The sequence below is a fragment of the Zonotrichia albicollis genome, chromosome 2 (genome assembly GCF_047830755.1).
Source record: "Zonotrichia albicollis isolate bZonAlb1 chromosome 2, bZonAlb1.hap1, whole genome shotgun sequence".
Classification (NCBI taxonomy): Eukaryota; Metazoa; Chordata; class Aves; order Passeriformes; family Passerellidae; genus Zonotrichia; species Zonotrichia albicollis.
In genome coordinates, this window is record NC_133820.1 from 29,622,312 (window position 1) to 29,639,923 (window position 17,612).

The 17,612-nt window shown below is 39.5% G+C and overlaps 1 protein-coding gene across 8 annotated transcripts in view; it reads right to left on the reverse strand.

The window, feature by feature from the left end:
- GLRA2 (glycine receptor alpha 2) overlaps positions 1–17,612 on the reverse strand; it is a 120,573-nt gene that overhangs the window by 69,706 nt on the left and 33,255 nt on the right. For 7 of the 8 annotated variants that reach the window (XM_026796293.2, XM_014270417.3, XM_014270419.3 and 4 more), the window contains exons 5-7: positions 6,343–6,425; positions 5,268–5,405; positions 2,854–3,068 (exon numbers count right to left, since the gene is read on the reverse strand). In XM_026796293.2, the coding sequence (XP_026652094.2) occupies positions 2,854–3,068; positions 5,268–5,405; positions 6,343–6,425 (436 nt within the window). The remainder of the gene's footprint in view (positions 1–2,853; positions 3,069–5,267; positions 5,406–6,342; positions 6,426–17,612) is intronic. The other variant, XM_014270418.3, reaches the window with a different exon arrangement.

Sequence of the window (17,612 nt, forward strand, 5' to 3'; positions counted from 1 at the left end):
TGACCTACTATTATGAAATCAGTGTATGGAAGTGAATGTTAATTATTAATATGCAAAAGAGTGATTTTAAGCAAACAGAATATTGTTGTGTTATCTTACACCAGGGTTGAGAACAATATGTAGGTAATTGCTTCTAAACAGTAACACTTTAGTCATTTAGATAGTGACTTGGAAACAGACAAAAACCCTAAGGAATCTTATCACGGTTTTTCTTCGGCTTTCTTAGGTGAAGAAATTATTGCTTTTAAAGCTGGCAAGTTGTGATACCTCATTGTTTTCTGTGGCAAAGCTCTATTAAAATAGAGAAGAATGGAAAAAAACTCTTGGCATGAAACTGGGTAAATTAAAGTTAAATTGCATAAATCTATATTAATAAGAACAGGACACAAAGAAGGATGAGGAAGTTATATTGTATTCAATCCTAGGCTGCTTTCACAAAGCAAAGTTGCATCTGTGTTTTTCAGTATTCTTGCAAAAAATAACCCTCCTGAAATATCTTATTCTGTTAGACATTCATGCTAGGAACAACTTTTAAATGGATGTTTCATTGGCAGGCTAACTTTCTGTGTTTTGGCAATATGTAGTCAGGGCTTAGGAAACCATTATTTTTAAACAGGAATTTTGAAGCTTCAGATCTGACACTGATTTGATTCAATTCTTTTCGTATTTTTATTTCTAAGTGCATTTCAGCTGGATAGATTTTATTAATAAATACAATTTTCATATTAAGTTACAGACGGGGTTTTAAAATAGCTAAATGCCTGGAATAGCAATAGCAAGAAAATCTTGTTTCTATGTCTAAGGAATCAGGTAGTGGTGATTCAGGACCTGAATGGTGCCCATGTTTCTCCAAGCACCTGAATCATCCAAGGTGGGAGTCAGCTGGCTGGAATGCTGGCATTTACTTAGAATCACATTTTTAAGTCAAGTGACACACCTTCAAAAGCCCCCACAAGCATTAACTAACATATAGAAATCAAAGCTAAAAAATAGAGCTCAGCTGAATTACACAGAAAAAATGCAACAGCCTGATTGAAATGGGTTGTACTAGGCTTTCTGGTGAAATACTTTTCTTAGTGCCTGTTTTCTGGCAAAGGAACACAGCAGAATAGGAGAAGATGGAGTAGGAGCAGAGCACCACCATTCTCTGACAGCTGATGAGATAAATGTATTTAATCCTGAGGCTGGAGAAGAACCTCTCCAATAATCACCATGTCATGGTCAACATATTTTGCATCTTCCCATTGTTCCACTCAGCAAATACTTTTCTACTCAAACACAACAGAATGCAAAAGGGAAAACATTTTGGCTGGATCAAAGGCCTATATGAAAACACCTTTGAAAGCATTTGGGGCACACCAGCACTGCAGAGCCTTTTGTCAGGGGGTTTGTTTGCCCAGTAGGAAATGTGGCTGGAAATCTCCACTACAGTGATTCCATTATCTATACTTCTCAAGCCAGGCAATTTATAAGAAACTTGGAATATTTCACATGGATTCATGTTGTGCCATCTAGACACAGTCTTCAGCTGTTCCAAACTTATTATTTAAAGGGCCAGTACGCTCTTGCCAAGATTATCTTTTCAGAAATTTTTTACATAATGTTCACTGGTAGTATGGACTGAATTGTCTGAAGAAATGTTTAATGAATTTTCAGTTTGAAATTCTGAGTCAATATATGAGAGGCTTTCAGTTTGTATGGAAAATTATTCATCTCTCCAAGTGAATAAGAGAAGCTGAACTAAATGTACTCACGAGATTTTTAAGTGATACTTTCTCATTACTAACAGAAGAGTAAGACAATCCGTGCACCTTTTGGAGTTTCCCTATATTATTTGAAGTTTCCCTCCACTTGAACAACTTGCCTATTTGGAATGAGACCAAATGTGACACTGAGGGTGAAGCATCACAATATACAGTCTGCCTTCTTGGAATGGACCATGATCTACATAAACACTCAAAATTTGTGCTTTTCATTGATAGTCTCATCTCAGTCCCTTTGATGCTGGACTGCTGGAAAAGGATTCTTCAGGGGTGTATCTCATTAATTCCTTAGACTATTGGGAACTTTCCTACCTCTGAAATCCCTTCCAGAAAATTGTATAAAACCTTGCACATTAAATTTGGCTGGGAATGCTGTTATCAAAAGTATTTGGGCTGTGCCTATGCTAAAAAGAGCTGTCAGCCTGACTAAAGAGAGAATCCAGTCTGTAATCTGTAAATTCATCTACAGCATCTGGCCAGGATTAAAAAGACCACAAAATTTGAATGAGAGGATATTTTTGTGCACAGATAGGATGAAGGTCTTCAGCTGACACTTGAATGAGTGGGATATGGACAAATTCTGCTGTGAAACAAAGACACCAGCAGTTCCCCACTAAAAAGGTTCACCAAAGAAGTCTTTTAGTTGCATATATGTTACAAACATGTATTTTATATATACATTTCTGGAGGATATATTTATATATTCATTGGACTAAGTGCCATATCTAGAAACATCAAGATACATAAGAGTCTAACATTCCAGTGTTTTTAAAGTCCCCAGTCTGAAACAAATCCAGTAAGATACCTAAATACCTCAGAAAATTTGGTTTCTAAACATTCCTAAGTGTCAATACTAGTAGAAACTCATTAAAAATTCACACTGCTGCACCATTCAGCCATCCACCAAAACAGCAGAAACATTCCTTAATTCAAATGCAAGAAGGGTATTGCAAATTTAACACCACACTGTTACCACTTTCTCATGTACCCTTATCAGATCCATATTTACACAGATCTTAATGAAATTTAAAGGAGTAGCACAAACATTTCTTATTAAGAGCAAATTCATGGTACAAAATTATTTCCTTACTTTTGGGAGAGAAGCTCTTGATCCTGAGCTTTGTGTGGTCATTGTCAAAACTGTAGTGATGCCCAGTGCAACTCTGGCTGGAGCAGCATCCATATTGATCCAGAAAGAAACCCAGGATAAAATGACAATCAGCAGGCTAGGAATGTACATCTGGATTAAATAGTATCCCATCTGACGCTCCAAATGAAACTTGACTTCAATGCATGTAAACTTTCCTAGAACATGAAATTACTTTCATAAATTCTTTTTGCACATTTTTATCTCGTTTTCTGAACATAAGTTAGATGTGTGGCCTTTTTCCTAACCTAATACTGTTGGCAGATCCTGATACACAAACACTGATCAGCCACTTGTTGCATACCAGCTTGGGGGAAGTGTGGGAGCACTGAAGTATACTGCCCAGTTCTCCATATTAACTGAGAAAATTAATATTAGCACAATTGTTTCACCTCCAGAAAATATCATGTAATATTTCTTTTCTCGAAATTCATTTAGCTTTTATTTTAGTCAAATATAATATTAAGTATTAAAAGGGGACAGCATTTTGGTCTTTTAGAGGCATGAGATTAAGCAATCATGTTTGAACTGACAAATTGTAAACTATTCCTCTTACAGTCCTAGGGTAGATCACACTTCTCATTCTGCCAATGTCACTTGCCTCTGTCTGTGGATAATGTCTCACAGCAGAATCAACTCAAAGTCTACTTTGAATTTTGCTAAAAATCTTATGCCGGGAAGCCTAAACCAATCCCTTGTGGGAGGCGAGAGATTCTTCAAACAAGTGATAGCTGCTGCACAGCAGCCCTGGGGACAGAGGTTTTGGGGTGCCTGACAGGGGAAGCAGTTGTGCAGCAGGAGATGCAGAGCCCTGAGCTGCAACAGCTCATCAGCCACTAATGCAATCACTGTGCCTCTCTCAGAATTACTCTGGGCTAGGTACTCACTCCAGGCAGGCTGCTGGAAGGCCTCTCATTCCTAAAGTGTCATGCTAATGGTTTCAAGCCCTTTTGTGTTGGCTGGAAAATGAACAGAGATGCTTTTTTCCTCATTCACCCTTTCAGGGGAAATTAGACTGTTTGCTCCTATTTGTGATGTCCCTATATTTTTTTGGTGGTCCACAATGCAGAATGGGGGGTGCAAGAGTCAGCACAAAGGGGAGTGCAGAGGGTGTTTGACAAAGAAAGGAGTGGAAGCTGAATAAAATCCTCTGACAGCCCAGAGGTTCTGTAATGAGTGAGTGGCTGGATAGGCAGATGCTGAGACCTGGGCTGTTCCTGGCCAGGGGACTGGGAAGGGCAGTGGTGGCCACCTGTGGCAGCAATGGCACGAGTGCACCATCTGTCACAGGCTCTCCAGACTTTGTGGCACAGCCTGGACAGTGAGTTTAGGAGAAGGCCGAGTAATAAGTTTTATCCATGTTTTAATTTCACACTAAACCCGAAGGAGCAAACTACAGAGAAGACAGTGGTGGGGGTGCCAGTCACAAAGTTTTCCTTCCTTGGTACTTTGTCTCCAAAATGAGAGGTTGCATTTATAAAAATTAAACCAAACAATTTTCATAAGAAATAAATGTGATATTATTTTTGGCAGAGGCAGAACATTTCATATTGTATTATTTCATAGACTAAAACAAATGCATTTGATGCAACCAGATCAGCTCTTATGCTGAAATGATGAAAAAGCTATTTTAGATGAGAGGGATTATATTTAATCCCAGAAAGCACCCAGAAAACTGTTCTATACATGCTGTCCCCATTAAATAAACTCCAAGCAGCTAAATCAAAATTTTAACAGAGTTTCCTCTTCTCTGTAAAACTAAAGCTAAAAACCACAGCATTATAGACTCCTAAACTGCAAATGAAAGAACAAAACTTAAGAGTATTAAACAAACACCTAATTTCCCAACATTCCATGTCTGTACACTATTCAGATCAGCAATGAAAATATTGTCTTTTCACATGCTACATCTCATAAATTAGACTACACATAAAGGCTGGTGAAAATTTAATATTTTTCCTCATTGGAAATATGATATGCTGGAGAAAAAAACTAAGTTCAGAAAAATCAGCACTTTAAAAGTGATTAAACAATATTTAATAAAAGAGTAAGTTTTTTAAAATGTTTCATTTTAAGAATATCAAAACAATTAGATTTTTTATCAGTTTTTTAATATTTTAAATACTTCAATGATTTTAAGGACATTAAAATACTTAAAAGAAATTAAATTGAACTTTGAAATTGAATCTTTCAAAATAATAACAGAGAGAAAATTTCTTTCTATTCAGATTTAAAAAAAAGTGTGACTGAATAAAATTTTAATCTATTTTTTTTTCATTTTACACATATTTTTCCATTACAAAATGACAATAGATACCTTTGTAACAACTGATAGAAAAAAATAGAATAATGCTCACCAGTGTTGTAATGCTTTGTGCAATAACCAAGTTCTTTATCTTCTTTTAAAATAAACTGTGGCAAAGTTAAACCCTCTGCAACTTGCACAGGTCCATCACTTAGCCACTCAAATATCAGATCATTCATGGTGTAGCCAACTGCAATAAAGGAATCAGAGTCTATTAGGTGGCAACTGACCAGAAAAGCGCAAATGTTCTTATGTCTGAGAAGCATGTCTTTTATTGCAACATGTGTTGTCTCAGTTACATTTTCAAACTGTTCAATTAACAGCACAATTCCTCTTAGCTGTCAGTTGCTATAACTACACCATTACTCTATTAAAAGCAAGAAGTAAACATTGTTATATTCTGAAGTGCTGCCCTGGTTTGCCACCAAAAACTCATTTTGCTGGCCCAAAGCAGTCTAAGATTCTGTGGGCACAAAGGCAGGTGGCAGCCCACAGTTCACAGCCATACAGCTAAATCCTTTCTCCACTAAATAAATAAAAAAAAAAAAAATCCAGGGTAGGCTGGTACCTACTGAATACTGGGAAGGATCACCGGATTGCCAAAGCTGAGCCACTGCTGGGTTTGTGTGATGGTTACCTGGGCAGGTGGAGGCAGTGATGAGGTGTGTGCTGTTCCCCAGCCCCTGCCTTGCCTGGGTGTAGCACACCAGCTTAGGAATCACTAATAGGAACTCTGCTTCTCAGGTATTTAACTTCCATTTCCCAAAAGTGAGCCTGACTCGGTCGGACATAACAAATCCCTGGCTGTGTGATAATTGTTCTCACTTTCCTGAGGTTTAGTAATTTCTCTCACACAGGGTGCAGAATACAGGGAGAATTGCTGCACTTACCCCTGGAAGTGATGCACCTCTGATGGGTAAGGTGATGTGACCCAGGAGGGAGAAGAATGAGGGAGCAGGAACAGCACAGAAACAGGCAATCCTCACATTATGGTGATAAACATAATTCCCTTATGAAACAGGAATACTGAGTCTCACCACACAAATGTGGTGATGTAAACACAATCTAATAACTGAATGCTAGGGTAAAAACTTGTTAATTGATAGATAAGGCAACTGAGCACTCACAGCTCTCGAGCTGCATTGTACATGTCTGTACATCCATAGGAAAATTCTTCAAGTCCATGGGACAGGACAAGGTTAAAGTGAGCCTAAAATTAGAAAGGAAAAAATATGTTAGACATGTACAGATTTCATCTAAAGCCCCATACTTAGAGTTCTAAGGATTAAGACCAAATCTTAACACCTCAAAGGCTGGGCTCATCTCCCCCTTGAGCTGTGAAGACAAAATGTGTGAGCAAAGCAGGCACTCACAGCACTCACAGCAAAGCACACACAGCCCTGGCTGAGCAGAGCAGAGGCAGAGAAGACAACATCAGGTTATTAAAATATGCTCTCCACTAAAGCACCAGTGAATGTTTTGTGTACAATACTGAACCAAATAATCTAAAAGCTGAAATGCCTGGTCATGGGACACATGGTTTTAAGTTTTATCTTGGAAAAGCAAAAAAAAAAAAAAATAGAGGACACAACAACCATGGGGTTTTTTAACAGAGTGTTTTTGTTCTGTTGGAATGAGTCCCATTTCCAAGTCCTCATTCTTACTGCTCAGCCACTAAAAGAAGGAAAAAACCATTATTCAGTTAAAAAAATCACATTGCATTAAAGAAGTACAGATAGAAGAAAGCAAGCCTAAAGGAACATAATCATACAAAATATATTTCTATTTTAATTTTTCAGTTGTTGTTGTTCCAGATAATGCATAACCTTACTTAAATGAGAATACTTTTAATGTTTCTTTCTTTCTTCCTTTTTTTTAGTTGATTTAACCTTTTAACATTTGATTGAAATCTATTTCAAGATCAGCTCTTTTCATTTTTCTGTGTGAGAAGGAATAATTTTTTAGCTAATGAAGATATTGAGATGGCCTAATCACAAACAACTAGCTTTGATAAACAGTATAAATATTAGGATTCTGTTTAAAATATTTTTAAAGTACATTTTTATTTCTGATTACATTCAACCCAAAAACCCCCACTCTGAAACAGAGAATGCAAGGAAAAAAAAGCCCTCTCTGCCCATTTATTATGAAGGGCAGTAACAAGTCTGATTTGAAGGGACACTGAAACATTGACACATTCCAATGACAATAATTTTTTAGTTATGTCAGTGAACTCACAGGTCACCTGTTTAGAAGTATAACCTTGAAACTACGTTGTCCCACAAACGTAGACCTCTACAGAGAAATACTTGACTAAATTCTCTCTCCAAAGATGATTTGGTGGTTCTCACCACATACAACTGATTCAAGGTCTTTCAGTCTATTTCTTCACCATGTGAAGTTTTGGAGACCACCTAGCTGGGACTTCTAGCCATAAAATCGCTGTGACAAAAAGATGATATTTGATTTAGAAATCAAAATTGTCTCATCCAGATCTAAGACCACATTCAACATCACTGCTGTTGCCTACATGTGGGTTACCTACAAAAAGTTACAGAATTTTCATCTTGACACAGTCTTGACACAGCAAACAAGATGACAGTATCAGAAAATTAGAGATCACTTTTATGTGGCAGTGAGATGAAGGAAAGTCCCCAGTCTCAACATCTCCATAGGAAATAAACTCACATTTAACCTTTGGGATCAAATAGCAGAAGTATTAAAAAAGTAAAATTTTCATCTAGAGAAAAAAGCTTATCTAGTAGGTGTGTAAGTGTCATTGAAAATCTGTCCTTTCCTGATTTAAATATTTTAAGTCCTTGCAAATGTTAACTAGTCTCATTTTCACTAGGTAATTTCCTGCATTAAAGATTGAGCTAATTAAGTTGCTAATCCCCAGCATTAACAAAACAATGCCTTGGTCTTTTTCTTCAAACATTGCTATGTCAAACTCCCTTATTTTCAGTCATCTTCTAAATATGGCTTAGATGTTTTAAGCTCTTTTCAAACATGCCTTTATGCAAATGCAGCCTTTGTAAATATGTTATTTATTTGCATCCATTGAAGTAGGCATGGGCTATTCACTCACCCCTTGGATTTCAATGACTGTCAGGTGTGGACTGCACACTGACTTGCTTTCCTTTCTTCTTCAGCCCTTTCTACTGCCCAGTAATTCAAGTAATTTGGGGGTTTGATTGGTCAGGAAGGTCCCTCATTATTTTAATATCAAATTTATGAGAAAGCAAATAGACACAGATGCAGCTTTGCTTTCAAAATTCATAAGGAAAAAATAATCTATCTCCATTGATATAAGGCAGATATATCAATGTTTTTTTCCTGGAGGTGAGATGAGAAAATTATGTAGGCTCATTTTGTAGGTCCACACAAAGCCGAATGTCCTTCCTTCTCTTCCTAATCATTGTTGTCTTTCACAAAGACTTAATTATTCTCCTCTCACCCTGAAAAATGAAAAATAATTTCTATTCACTGTGTTGATGAGAGTAGCTCAAGACATCATGTTTATATTAGTTATAGTTTTACCTCAACCTGTTGGTCACCTCAGCACAGCAGTCATTCAGAATTACCATCTTTGCCTCTGGTCCCTTTTAGCAGCAGTAATGCAAGTGTTGAAACCAGTGGTTAGAGCCTTGCATCATCCACAGATCCACTGGTTTTCAACAAGATTACTACACACTAAATGTTCAGCAGCTGGAATTTGGAATAGATCCACAGAAGTCCACGGTGGTGGGTCAATTTATACCAGTTGACTCCTTTTCATCAAAACTATGAGCCTGCAAATGTTTCCAAACCCTGGTGCCATGTCACTACTTATATATATCTACATTAATAAGGACATGGGGTCATAAATGAAAAGTGTTAGGTAGATATAGCTACCCACATTGCTGATAATAACAGTGTCATTGACAGAAAATATTTCAGCAAAACGAATGTCTCACACTTGGCAAGAAGGGCCCCAGGAGGTTTGAAGCAAAGAGCAAATTTAATGGGGAATTACACTGATGAATACTTTAATCGTTAATAAAACAGAACAAACTGCTACAGAACAATTATTTTATTTTCCAGGCATCCCGCCACCAAGGCATTTGAGATGCATAAACAACAGATTGGTGGTGGAGAGCCATAAAATACTGATGGGAAGTGCTTTATGAGCCATCTGTAAAACTGAAGTGAGAAGAAGTTGACCAGGGACTCGATTTTGCCTTCCATTACCTGAGCACCCTCGCCCCATGGCAGCCAGGCCCAGGTGGCACAGCTGGCTCACAGAAAGCTCTGGGGCTGAGCACATTTTATTTTCCAGCTGAGCAGAGAGGGCTCATGAGGGAGCAGGAGGGAGTCACGTCTCCAGTGCCTCAGCACACCAGGCAAAGTGCCAGGGACAGCAAGCTGCCTCAGAGAAGAGGAAAAGCTGCTCTCTTCTGTCCCTCCCTGCTCCCTCATTCAACCCACAGCCAAGGAAGAATCAAACCCTGCAACAATGCAAATAAGAGTGTGAACAGAACAAAATACAGAGTCAGAGCCAGAAAACAAAGAATGAACAATTGGCTGCCACTGTGACAAAAATAATAAATAAATAAATAAATAAATAATGTCACTGAGTAGTACTGTAACACAAACAGGGCTATAATCCAAGTACTCCAGGGCAGCATTCTCTGTATTATGTATTGGACCCTCTTCCTGACACCTTAAATGCCTTCAAAGTGCAGCAGGCCACTGCTGGGATTTCTTCACTCAGCATTTCATTCAAACTCCCCTCTTTCATCCCCTGGTTTCACTACAAATTGCTGAGATATCACTAAGATGTGGATTTTGGGCCTGCCTCTCTTCCCAGCCCCACTCAAAATCTTTAAATTTCTGGTGACCCCAGGAACCCACTTAGAGCATCACTCAGAGGTCTGCACTCCCCAGTTTCTGCAGGCAGGAAGGCAAGGTCCTCTAGGCTGTGGTCACTGTCACAGAAGTCAAAATAAGGCAGCTCATGGGACAATAAATAGTCTGACTGCTTAATCAGAAACCCTCATGCTGGTTATCTTTCACACCTGAACGTGTTTTGCAGTGTCAGTGCTTTCCCCTGGTGAGAGCTGCCACGGCCCCAGACATGCCAGCAGCAGAACCAGGCACGGGCACCGCTGCTGCCCTGAACGCAGCCGCTGCACCAAAATCCCCTCCGAGGGAAAGGCACTGGAGAGGGCACACACCTGCAGCCAGGAGGCTCAGAGGCGTTTATGTGCAGGGCAACAAAGTCCTGGGCTCACCACTGGGGCTGAGATACTGTGTTTCCTGCCTTTATCTTGTTCCTGCCTTTATCCTGCTCTTTCTCCAGCCCAGAGGCATTTTCCCCATATCCTCCTATGCCTGCCCATCTACCCCACATCTCTCTCAGGGACACCAACATGACACAGAGCCCAGTCATTTTCCTTTCCTCCTGGGCTATCCTCACACCCTTCCTCCTTCCTTCTCCTGTTTACCAATCCCTGTCAAATGCCATTGTCACCTGCTTTCAGGGTATTGAGTTGTGACACCAGTCTGCCTTTGACAACTAGCTCCCAAAGCAGCACCATCAGTAGAAAAGACTGTAAGGATCTTGAATTAAAAAATAAATACATTTTTAAAAAATCAGTAGAAATAAAACGTTTGTAAATAGATCATTCTGAAGATTATTTCCAATATCTTTCTTTCACTGGAGGGTTTTGAATGCTGGGGCTCCCAGCCATCACACCACTTCTCTGGTAATCTCACAATGCAACAAAAACACCTCAGAGTACTTTAAAGACAGACTGCTTGTGAATGGTCTGCAACACAAATCTGAAGTAATGAACTGCTGACTAGCATTTTGTTGAACACTTAGGGAATTGTGTTTACACATTACATAATCCAGGATTTTTTAAAAATAAATTTAGGAGATTATATAATTTTAGCTGAGATTTGATGTATTGCCTTGTCTGCAGCAACCATTGAACTGTATTCTAGCCCACTCCTTTACAAGCAGCTATCACTCCTTGGCCTGATGTCTTGCAAGACACCCAAAACTTCCCTTGATCTCAGTGACATCTCATCCCAGAGGAGGACACTGGTTCCACAAGAGAAAGGCCCTGGGGATCATAATATGTGGTACATCATGACAGAGGAGTATTCTTTTCATTAGTTATTCTGCAAGAAAGTTGGTTGTGAGTGGGCTACAGAACAGCAGCCTCCTCACAGAGTTTTTTGTAATGATAAATAACTGGGATCAGTCCTGTTATGTATAGAAATACTGTTGGGAATTTATAAAGTCCTGTAGATAAGGGTATAAATCCCTTCTGTCTGCAAAAAACCCCAAGAATATCTCCTCACTAGCATGAAAAGCAATAAATGCCTCACCATGAGTAGGCATCATGTTAAAAATAACATTTTGTTTCTATTCTTATCCCTTCATTCTTTCACACTACGCCCATCTGCACCTCAGCTGCTGGGACAACAGATTTCACAATCTAGGATTTTATGCTGCAAATACCAGAACATAAATAGCACATGCATGATCACTGGTAGCATTGGCTCTGTGCCATTTTTATCACAAAAGTAATACCTGTGCAAACCCCTCAGTGCTGTATTTAGTGAGAAAAGTGGGATTTCTTTTTTCCAGCATTGTTAAATCTAAAGATGCTATTGTAAATTTTAAATTGCAAGGTTCTGGTATTTTTCTTAAAGCTCCAAGCTGACAATAAAGTTGAAGATATTTTAGTGGTACTTTTTTTCTTTGAAAGATTAAACTCCTGATCCTTCTAGCTGCTGAAATAACATTAAAATATTACCTAAGCACAAGCAGATAAAGTTCCCTATTAAACTGGCAGGGGAGATGAAGTTGCACAGCAACCATGACAGCATTGCATGACACAGGAGCAAATGCCATTCAGGCTAGTGACACTGAAACAGGGAGGAGAATCTAAAATCTCTTTATATTCCTCCCAGCCCCCTCTCTTGGGTGCCTGAAAGAAGGGCACACACACTGATCACTTATCAGAAGGCAGAAAAAAAAATTCCCAGTAGCATTCTTCTTTTAAATGTCTTTTCATTTTGTAGTCCATCTCATTTTTTCAGGGACTTGACTCATCATTTTTGCCAATTCTGCTAAATGCCAATTCTGATAATTTTGACAGTCTACACGCTTTGTCCTGTTAAATGGAACAGTTGAACTGACTGTTTTTTCCCTTATTTTTGAGGAGTCCTGGAATTCCTCTCTAATAATTGTCATGTTCTGCAGCTTCATTTCTGCCAGGTGGGAATGGGCTGAAGTCGAGCTTAGAGGAGACATGGAATGCTCTCTGCTATGGCAAAATGTGAGTTACAGGCTGGAGTTTCAGTACTGCTGTTTATGAGCATGTCCTCAGTCCCTCCAGTGCTTTGCCTTGCCTCATGTACTGCTTAACAACACAGGAGTTGGCACAGAGCAAGGTGCTGGAGCTCTCATTTCAGGCATCCCACTTCTCATTGTAATGCAATCACTGTCTGCAGATACACAATGCCAGCACATGAGCTGCCAGCAAATGATTTTCCAATTATTGCTCAAACAAATCTATGAAATTAAATTCAAGTGTGATTGTATGTAGCAGGTAAATTCTGTAAGCACCTGCTTCCTTTACATTAGGAACAGTATTTCACCTTTTCTTTTTTTCTCTGTCATTTTCTATCTTAGTTTCCCTGTAGTGTGTGTTTGGTATGGTGTTGCTTTCCTCCTGGCATGGTGACATCTCTGTTCAAAGCCATATATTTCAATCCAACTGGCAAAAGACCTTTATCCCTGGGACCATGTTCTAGGAAAACATGGTTTTTTGTACCTTTTAGGAAGAGTTCCTTCACCTGCATCATTTCACACTTAACCTTTAGCTGGTTAAATGAAGTGATTGATCACCAGCAGTGGAGGGCAGGCATTGCCAATAGCCATAAGGAGGGTAGTACACAGACATCTCTTGGCTGTGCAACCATCCCATTGGCACAGGTATCCAGAAGGAGCCACCTGCCAGTATTTTTGATCCTGCCAGCCAAGATCAACTTCACATGTTCAAATTGGTCTCCAGCAGCATTTCTCACTTTTTTACTCAGAACAAAGTCTCCCCTTTTAATTGAAACACAGGAATACAGGGTTGTAGAAGTGACATTTCATGCCATCAAGTCTGATCATCTGCTACCACCCAGAGTCACATCCTCTCAACCCTTTCAAAAATGATCAAAGCTCATTTCATGGTATCTAGTGTGTGTGTCCCTCTTTCTGTTGGAATATTGTTGCAGAAATTCAAGGAGTATATGGCTGTAAACTTTGTAACTTCCTCTCTCAGCTTACTTATGACCAGTTCAGAGCCATTTGTTCTCCTGGCAGCATCGTCCTCTGGTCTAAGCAGCTCCCCTCTCGTGTTTGTATTTACCTCCTCTGCTCTCCTGCCTCATCTGGGGATGTGCCTTAGAGGAAGAAGTGAGGCAGTACAGGCTCAGATATAATGCCCACATTCCTGCTTTGTTTTAAATGCCTTATGAAGTGAAAAGCAACTAATTTTGTGTGATTAAAATGTAAATTATTCTTTTCTTAAGCAGTATAATCAATCGGGTTTTCACAATAGCTATGTTAGTTGCATAACAAAGTACCTACATCAGGGTTTATTATTTATTTAGTAGATTTTATTATTTGTTATGCAAAGCAAGTACTTTAGGTCCAACAGGAAAGTAAGGGTATTGGGAACCCGGGGCTAGATCCTTAGACTGAATTTGTAGACTGGGAGGGAATGAGAAAGAAGGGAATGGGTGATGCATTAAAGAGAGTATTTGGAAACAACCCTGAAGGATGAGAAGAATCTGAGTTCATTTATTTAAAAGGCCCCAAAAGGAAGGGACTGGAGTGGGGCTAGAAGGAGAGGCAGGAGTAAGGGCAAAAAGGAAAGGCAGGGTGAAAACCAGAGAGCTACTGATGATCCAAGGACAATGGGTTCAGCTGTAATGAGAATGGCTGCTTGTCCCACCAAAGGCTGCAGTTTTTTAGCTTCTGAAAACCATTGTTATTATTGTAGCCATGCTTATGGGAAGACAAATTTGTCCAATTCACTGGATTCACATAGCATACAGCCACAATTTGGGAAGTGTGTGTGTCCCAGTAACATTGTGCAGCATAATAAAGTTTAATGATTGTAGCTCTATAAGACCTCAGTCCAGAGTACATATCAGCTGTCAAACACCACAATGTTTTAGATGTTCTCTGTTTCAGTTAGCATTTCCTTTGACTATTCTTCAGTGTTTTGATTTGGTTTAAATGTTGAAAATTTACTTTGACATATGCATATGAAGAAATTTTATGCTTTTGTAAAGTCAGGGCAATTAAAATGGGGCAGTGCACCATCTTGCCAGTGCAAGAATGAAATAATTCCCAGTGAAAATGTCCCTGTGATTATTGACATTCACTTCCAAGGGAAAATCACCACCTTGTCAATACGAGTGTTATTCTGATAGGACCTGAGGTAATGGATATGTTTGTGTGAGGTGGCAGTTTAATAAGCAAACAGACATGTCAATCATGATAAACATCTCTATGATCCCACCTCTGCCAATCTGTCACATGGAAAGACAATGCTGCTAGTCAAGTCCAAATCCTCTTAAATCCCAACACTAGATTGTAAAATAAAATTGAAGTCATCAAATTAAAGCACAGAATGCACACAGGGCTGTAGAACATAACATTTTCTACCACTGTGCTAGGCCACACTGTGCTGGGACATGGATGATTCACACATAATGGGTATAAATGGAACCTCAACATCATTTAGCTGATAAAGTCTGTACCTCAAAATTATTTTAGAAAACCTACACCTGATTTTACTACAACATGACAATGTATTCTATAGTAGCCATGCAAAAAATCCCAGACTGCATCTTATTTAAAAGCAATATACTTCAGCAGGATAGTGAACTTTTTACCATGAGCAGTCTGTTGCAGAGGGATCAGCAGTGCTACCTATGAATTTCCTTAATCTGCTTTTCTTTCCCAGAAGGCAAAGAACACAAGTACAGAGGAGACGACAAAACACGAAAGTTTCTCTCAGAAAAACTGGGTTATAAAAGTGTCATGGATTACTTATGATGGTTTACATGATGGACATGGCAGTCATAACTCCTGATCTAACACCTAGGCCTGTATTGGGTCGTGGGGGTGTGTAGGGGGATACACCCACCAGTATGGGTAAATGAAGGTGGTAGAGAATGTAATCTTACCCCTAAAGAGTTGCAGCTGGGTTAATTAGTAAAGGTTAGGAGCAGGCCTGATGTTAACAGGCCACACCTGTAGCCAATAAGAGTGTTATAAAAGAGTGGATTGGTTAGCTGAGGGGAACTGCAGTCAGTTGGCTGCTGGGAGGACAAGGAAGAGGCAGTGCCTAGAGGAGGTGCCTACGAGAAACATCAAGGAGGTATGAAATTCTAGCAATGTGGAACCCTTGCAATGTAATGACAATAGAATTCTTAAACTATATGACAACAGGGGTGCAGGAGGGAGTTGGCTCAGTGCTCTGTCCCTCAGGGCTTGGCCACACCAGGAAGAGATGACTTTGGAAACTCCTGAGCGAGGCAGCTGGCATGGGAGGCAGCATTGCAAATAGCTGCACTGCTCCACAGAGACTTCTCTTGGCTCGCATAAGTAGGTGAGGGTTTTGGGAGGTGCCAGCTCCCACCGGTGGGATGTTCCTACTGCCCTGTCAGCTACTTGTTGTGGGATGGAGGGCTGGTAACCATTCTCAGGGCAGCTCCACAAACAGAGCAATCCAACAGCTTGAGTGTTCTCTGTTTGCAGTGCCCCCCAGCACAGAAGTGCTTTCAAACAGGCACTCTGCCCTCAACCACAGCAACATTTGCAATTAAAACTAGGTCGATAGTTGAAACCACAAGGAACCAATGGTCTACATAACTAACAGTTCTGGCACTGGGAAGAAAAAAACAGAAAAAGAGGTATTTTGAAAGACTTGAGGAAAATTTTCCTAGGTAATTAATTGCTCTTTGAACAGGAATAGCAAAAATAGAGAAAGAAATGTAATTTGTGAATTTTCACAGATCTCTTCCCTAGAGTTTCAAGTGTCTCTCTTGTTAAAAGAATCATGCAACACATTCTAAAATCTCCTCCTTTTAAAAAAATATGTAGTCATCTGCTTTGAGACTATGTCTGGCTAAATATACTGGCACTACAATTCAGAGTAAAGCTCAACTGAGAGTGTTTTCTGGAGCAGCAAGTTAAAAAAATATAAATTTACAATGTTTTTGTCATCCTGGCCACTATATTCTAGATTCAATGCTGTGGATCAATACTACAGTTGAATTATCTCTCCTTCTGGATCAATCTCATATGGCTGAGATGCACTGAAAATATTAAAAAGAGAAGGAGGCAATTAATGCAGAAAAAAAGCCACAAACTTTAAATAAAACCACTTTCTATCATTTTGCTAAAATAAGCTTTTAGGCAGATGCTAATATTCTAAGCTGGCTGGCAGCCTGAAATGAGTTTGTGGGAATCAGGTAGCACAAATGGGTGGCTCAGAGAGAATATAAAGCCTTCTATGAGTTTATTTAGCATTTTCCTGGTGTCCCAGGTGTCCTCAGGGAGCAGAGAAGACACGATCCTTGTCCCTGGAATGTAAAGCCCATGCAGTGGGGTATGCAATGCAAAATGCAGGTGTCACACAGAATGTGAGTGCCTGGAACAGGACTCTTGGTGCCATCACACCATGCTGCAACAATTTGCAAGGGCAAAACCCTCCCCAAAATCCAATCCATGCAGAAATTAGTCAAGGATTGGAAGCAGATGAGTCACAAGTGTCTAGGGGGTGAAACTCTGTAGGTTATGATTTGAACTCTTACTGCTTTTTCAGCACACAATATAAACACAAACTAATTTATTCAACACTGCTATTACAAACATTTCTTGTTGACTGCTCTCTACAGAGTGCTTTAAAATAAAAGATAGCTATTTAACAGTTTTTCAGTCGTTGTATATGAGTGGAACTGAGATTGATCTTGACTAAAGTGAAGTTCTTTGCTGAATATAACTTTGCTGTAATTGCAGACTTCTCAAAATGCATGTGCCTCAGAGAGCTGTTGCTACATCTCTAGAGGCAATAGCATCTATTTGCAGTATTAAGCAGTTCTGGGTTCTCTCCCCAAGGCTCTCATTTTCCCTGCAGCACCCAAAGGTGCAGAGCAGTTACCCAGCTGTAGAGCCTGAGGCTGTACACAGCATGCTATCTGAGATCAAAAAAGGTGCCAAGGTAATCATCTGAGCATACAGCAAACATATAAAAATGGGGTTGGCTTCCTAAAGTTATGATTCAGAGGAGGGTACATCAAGCATCAACAAATTTTTATTTTCTGTAACAAC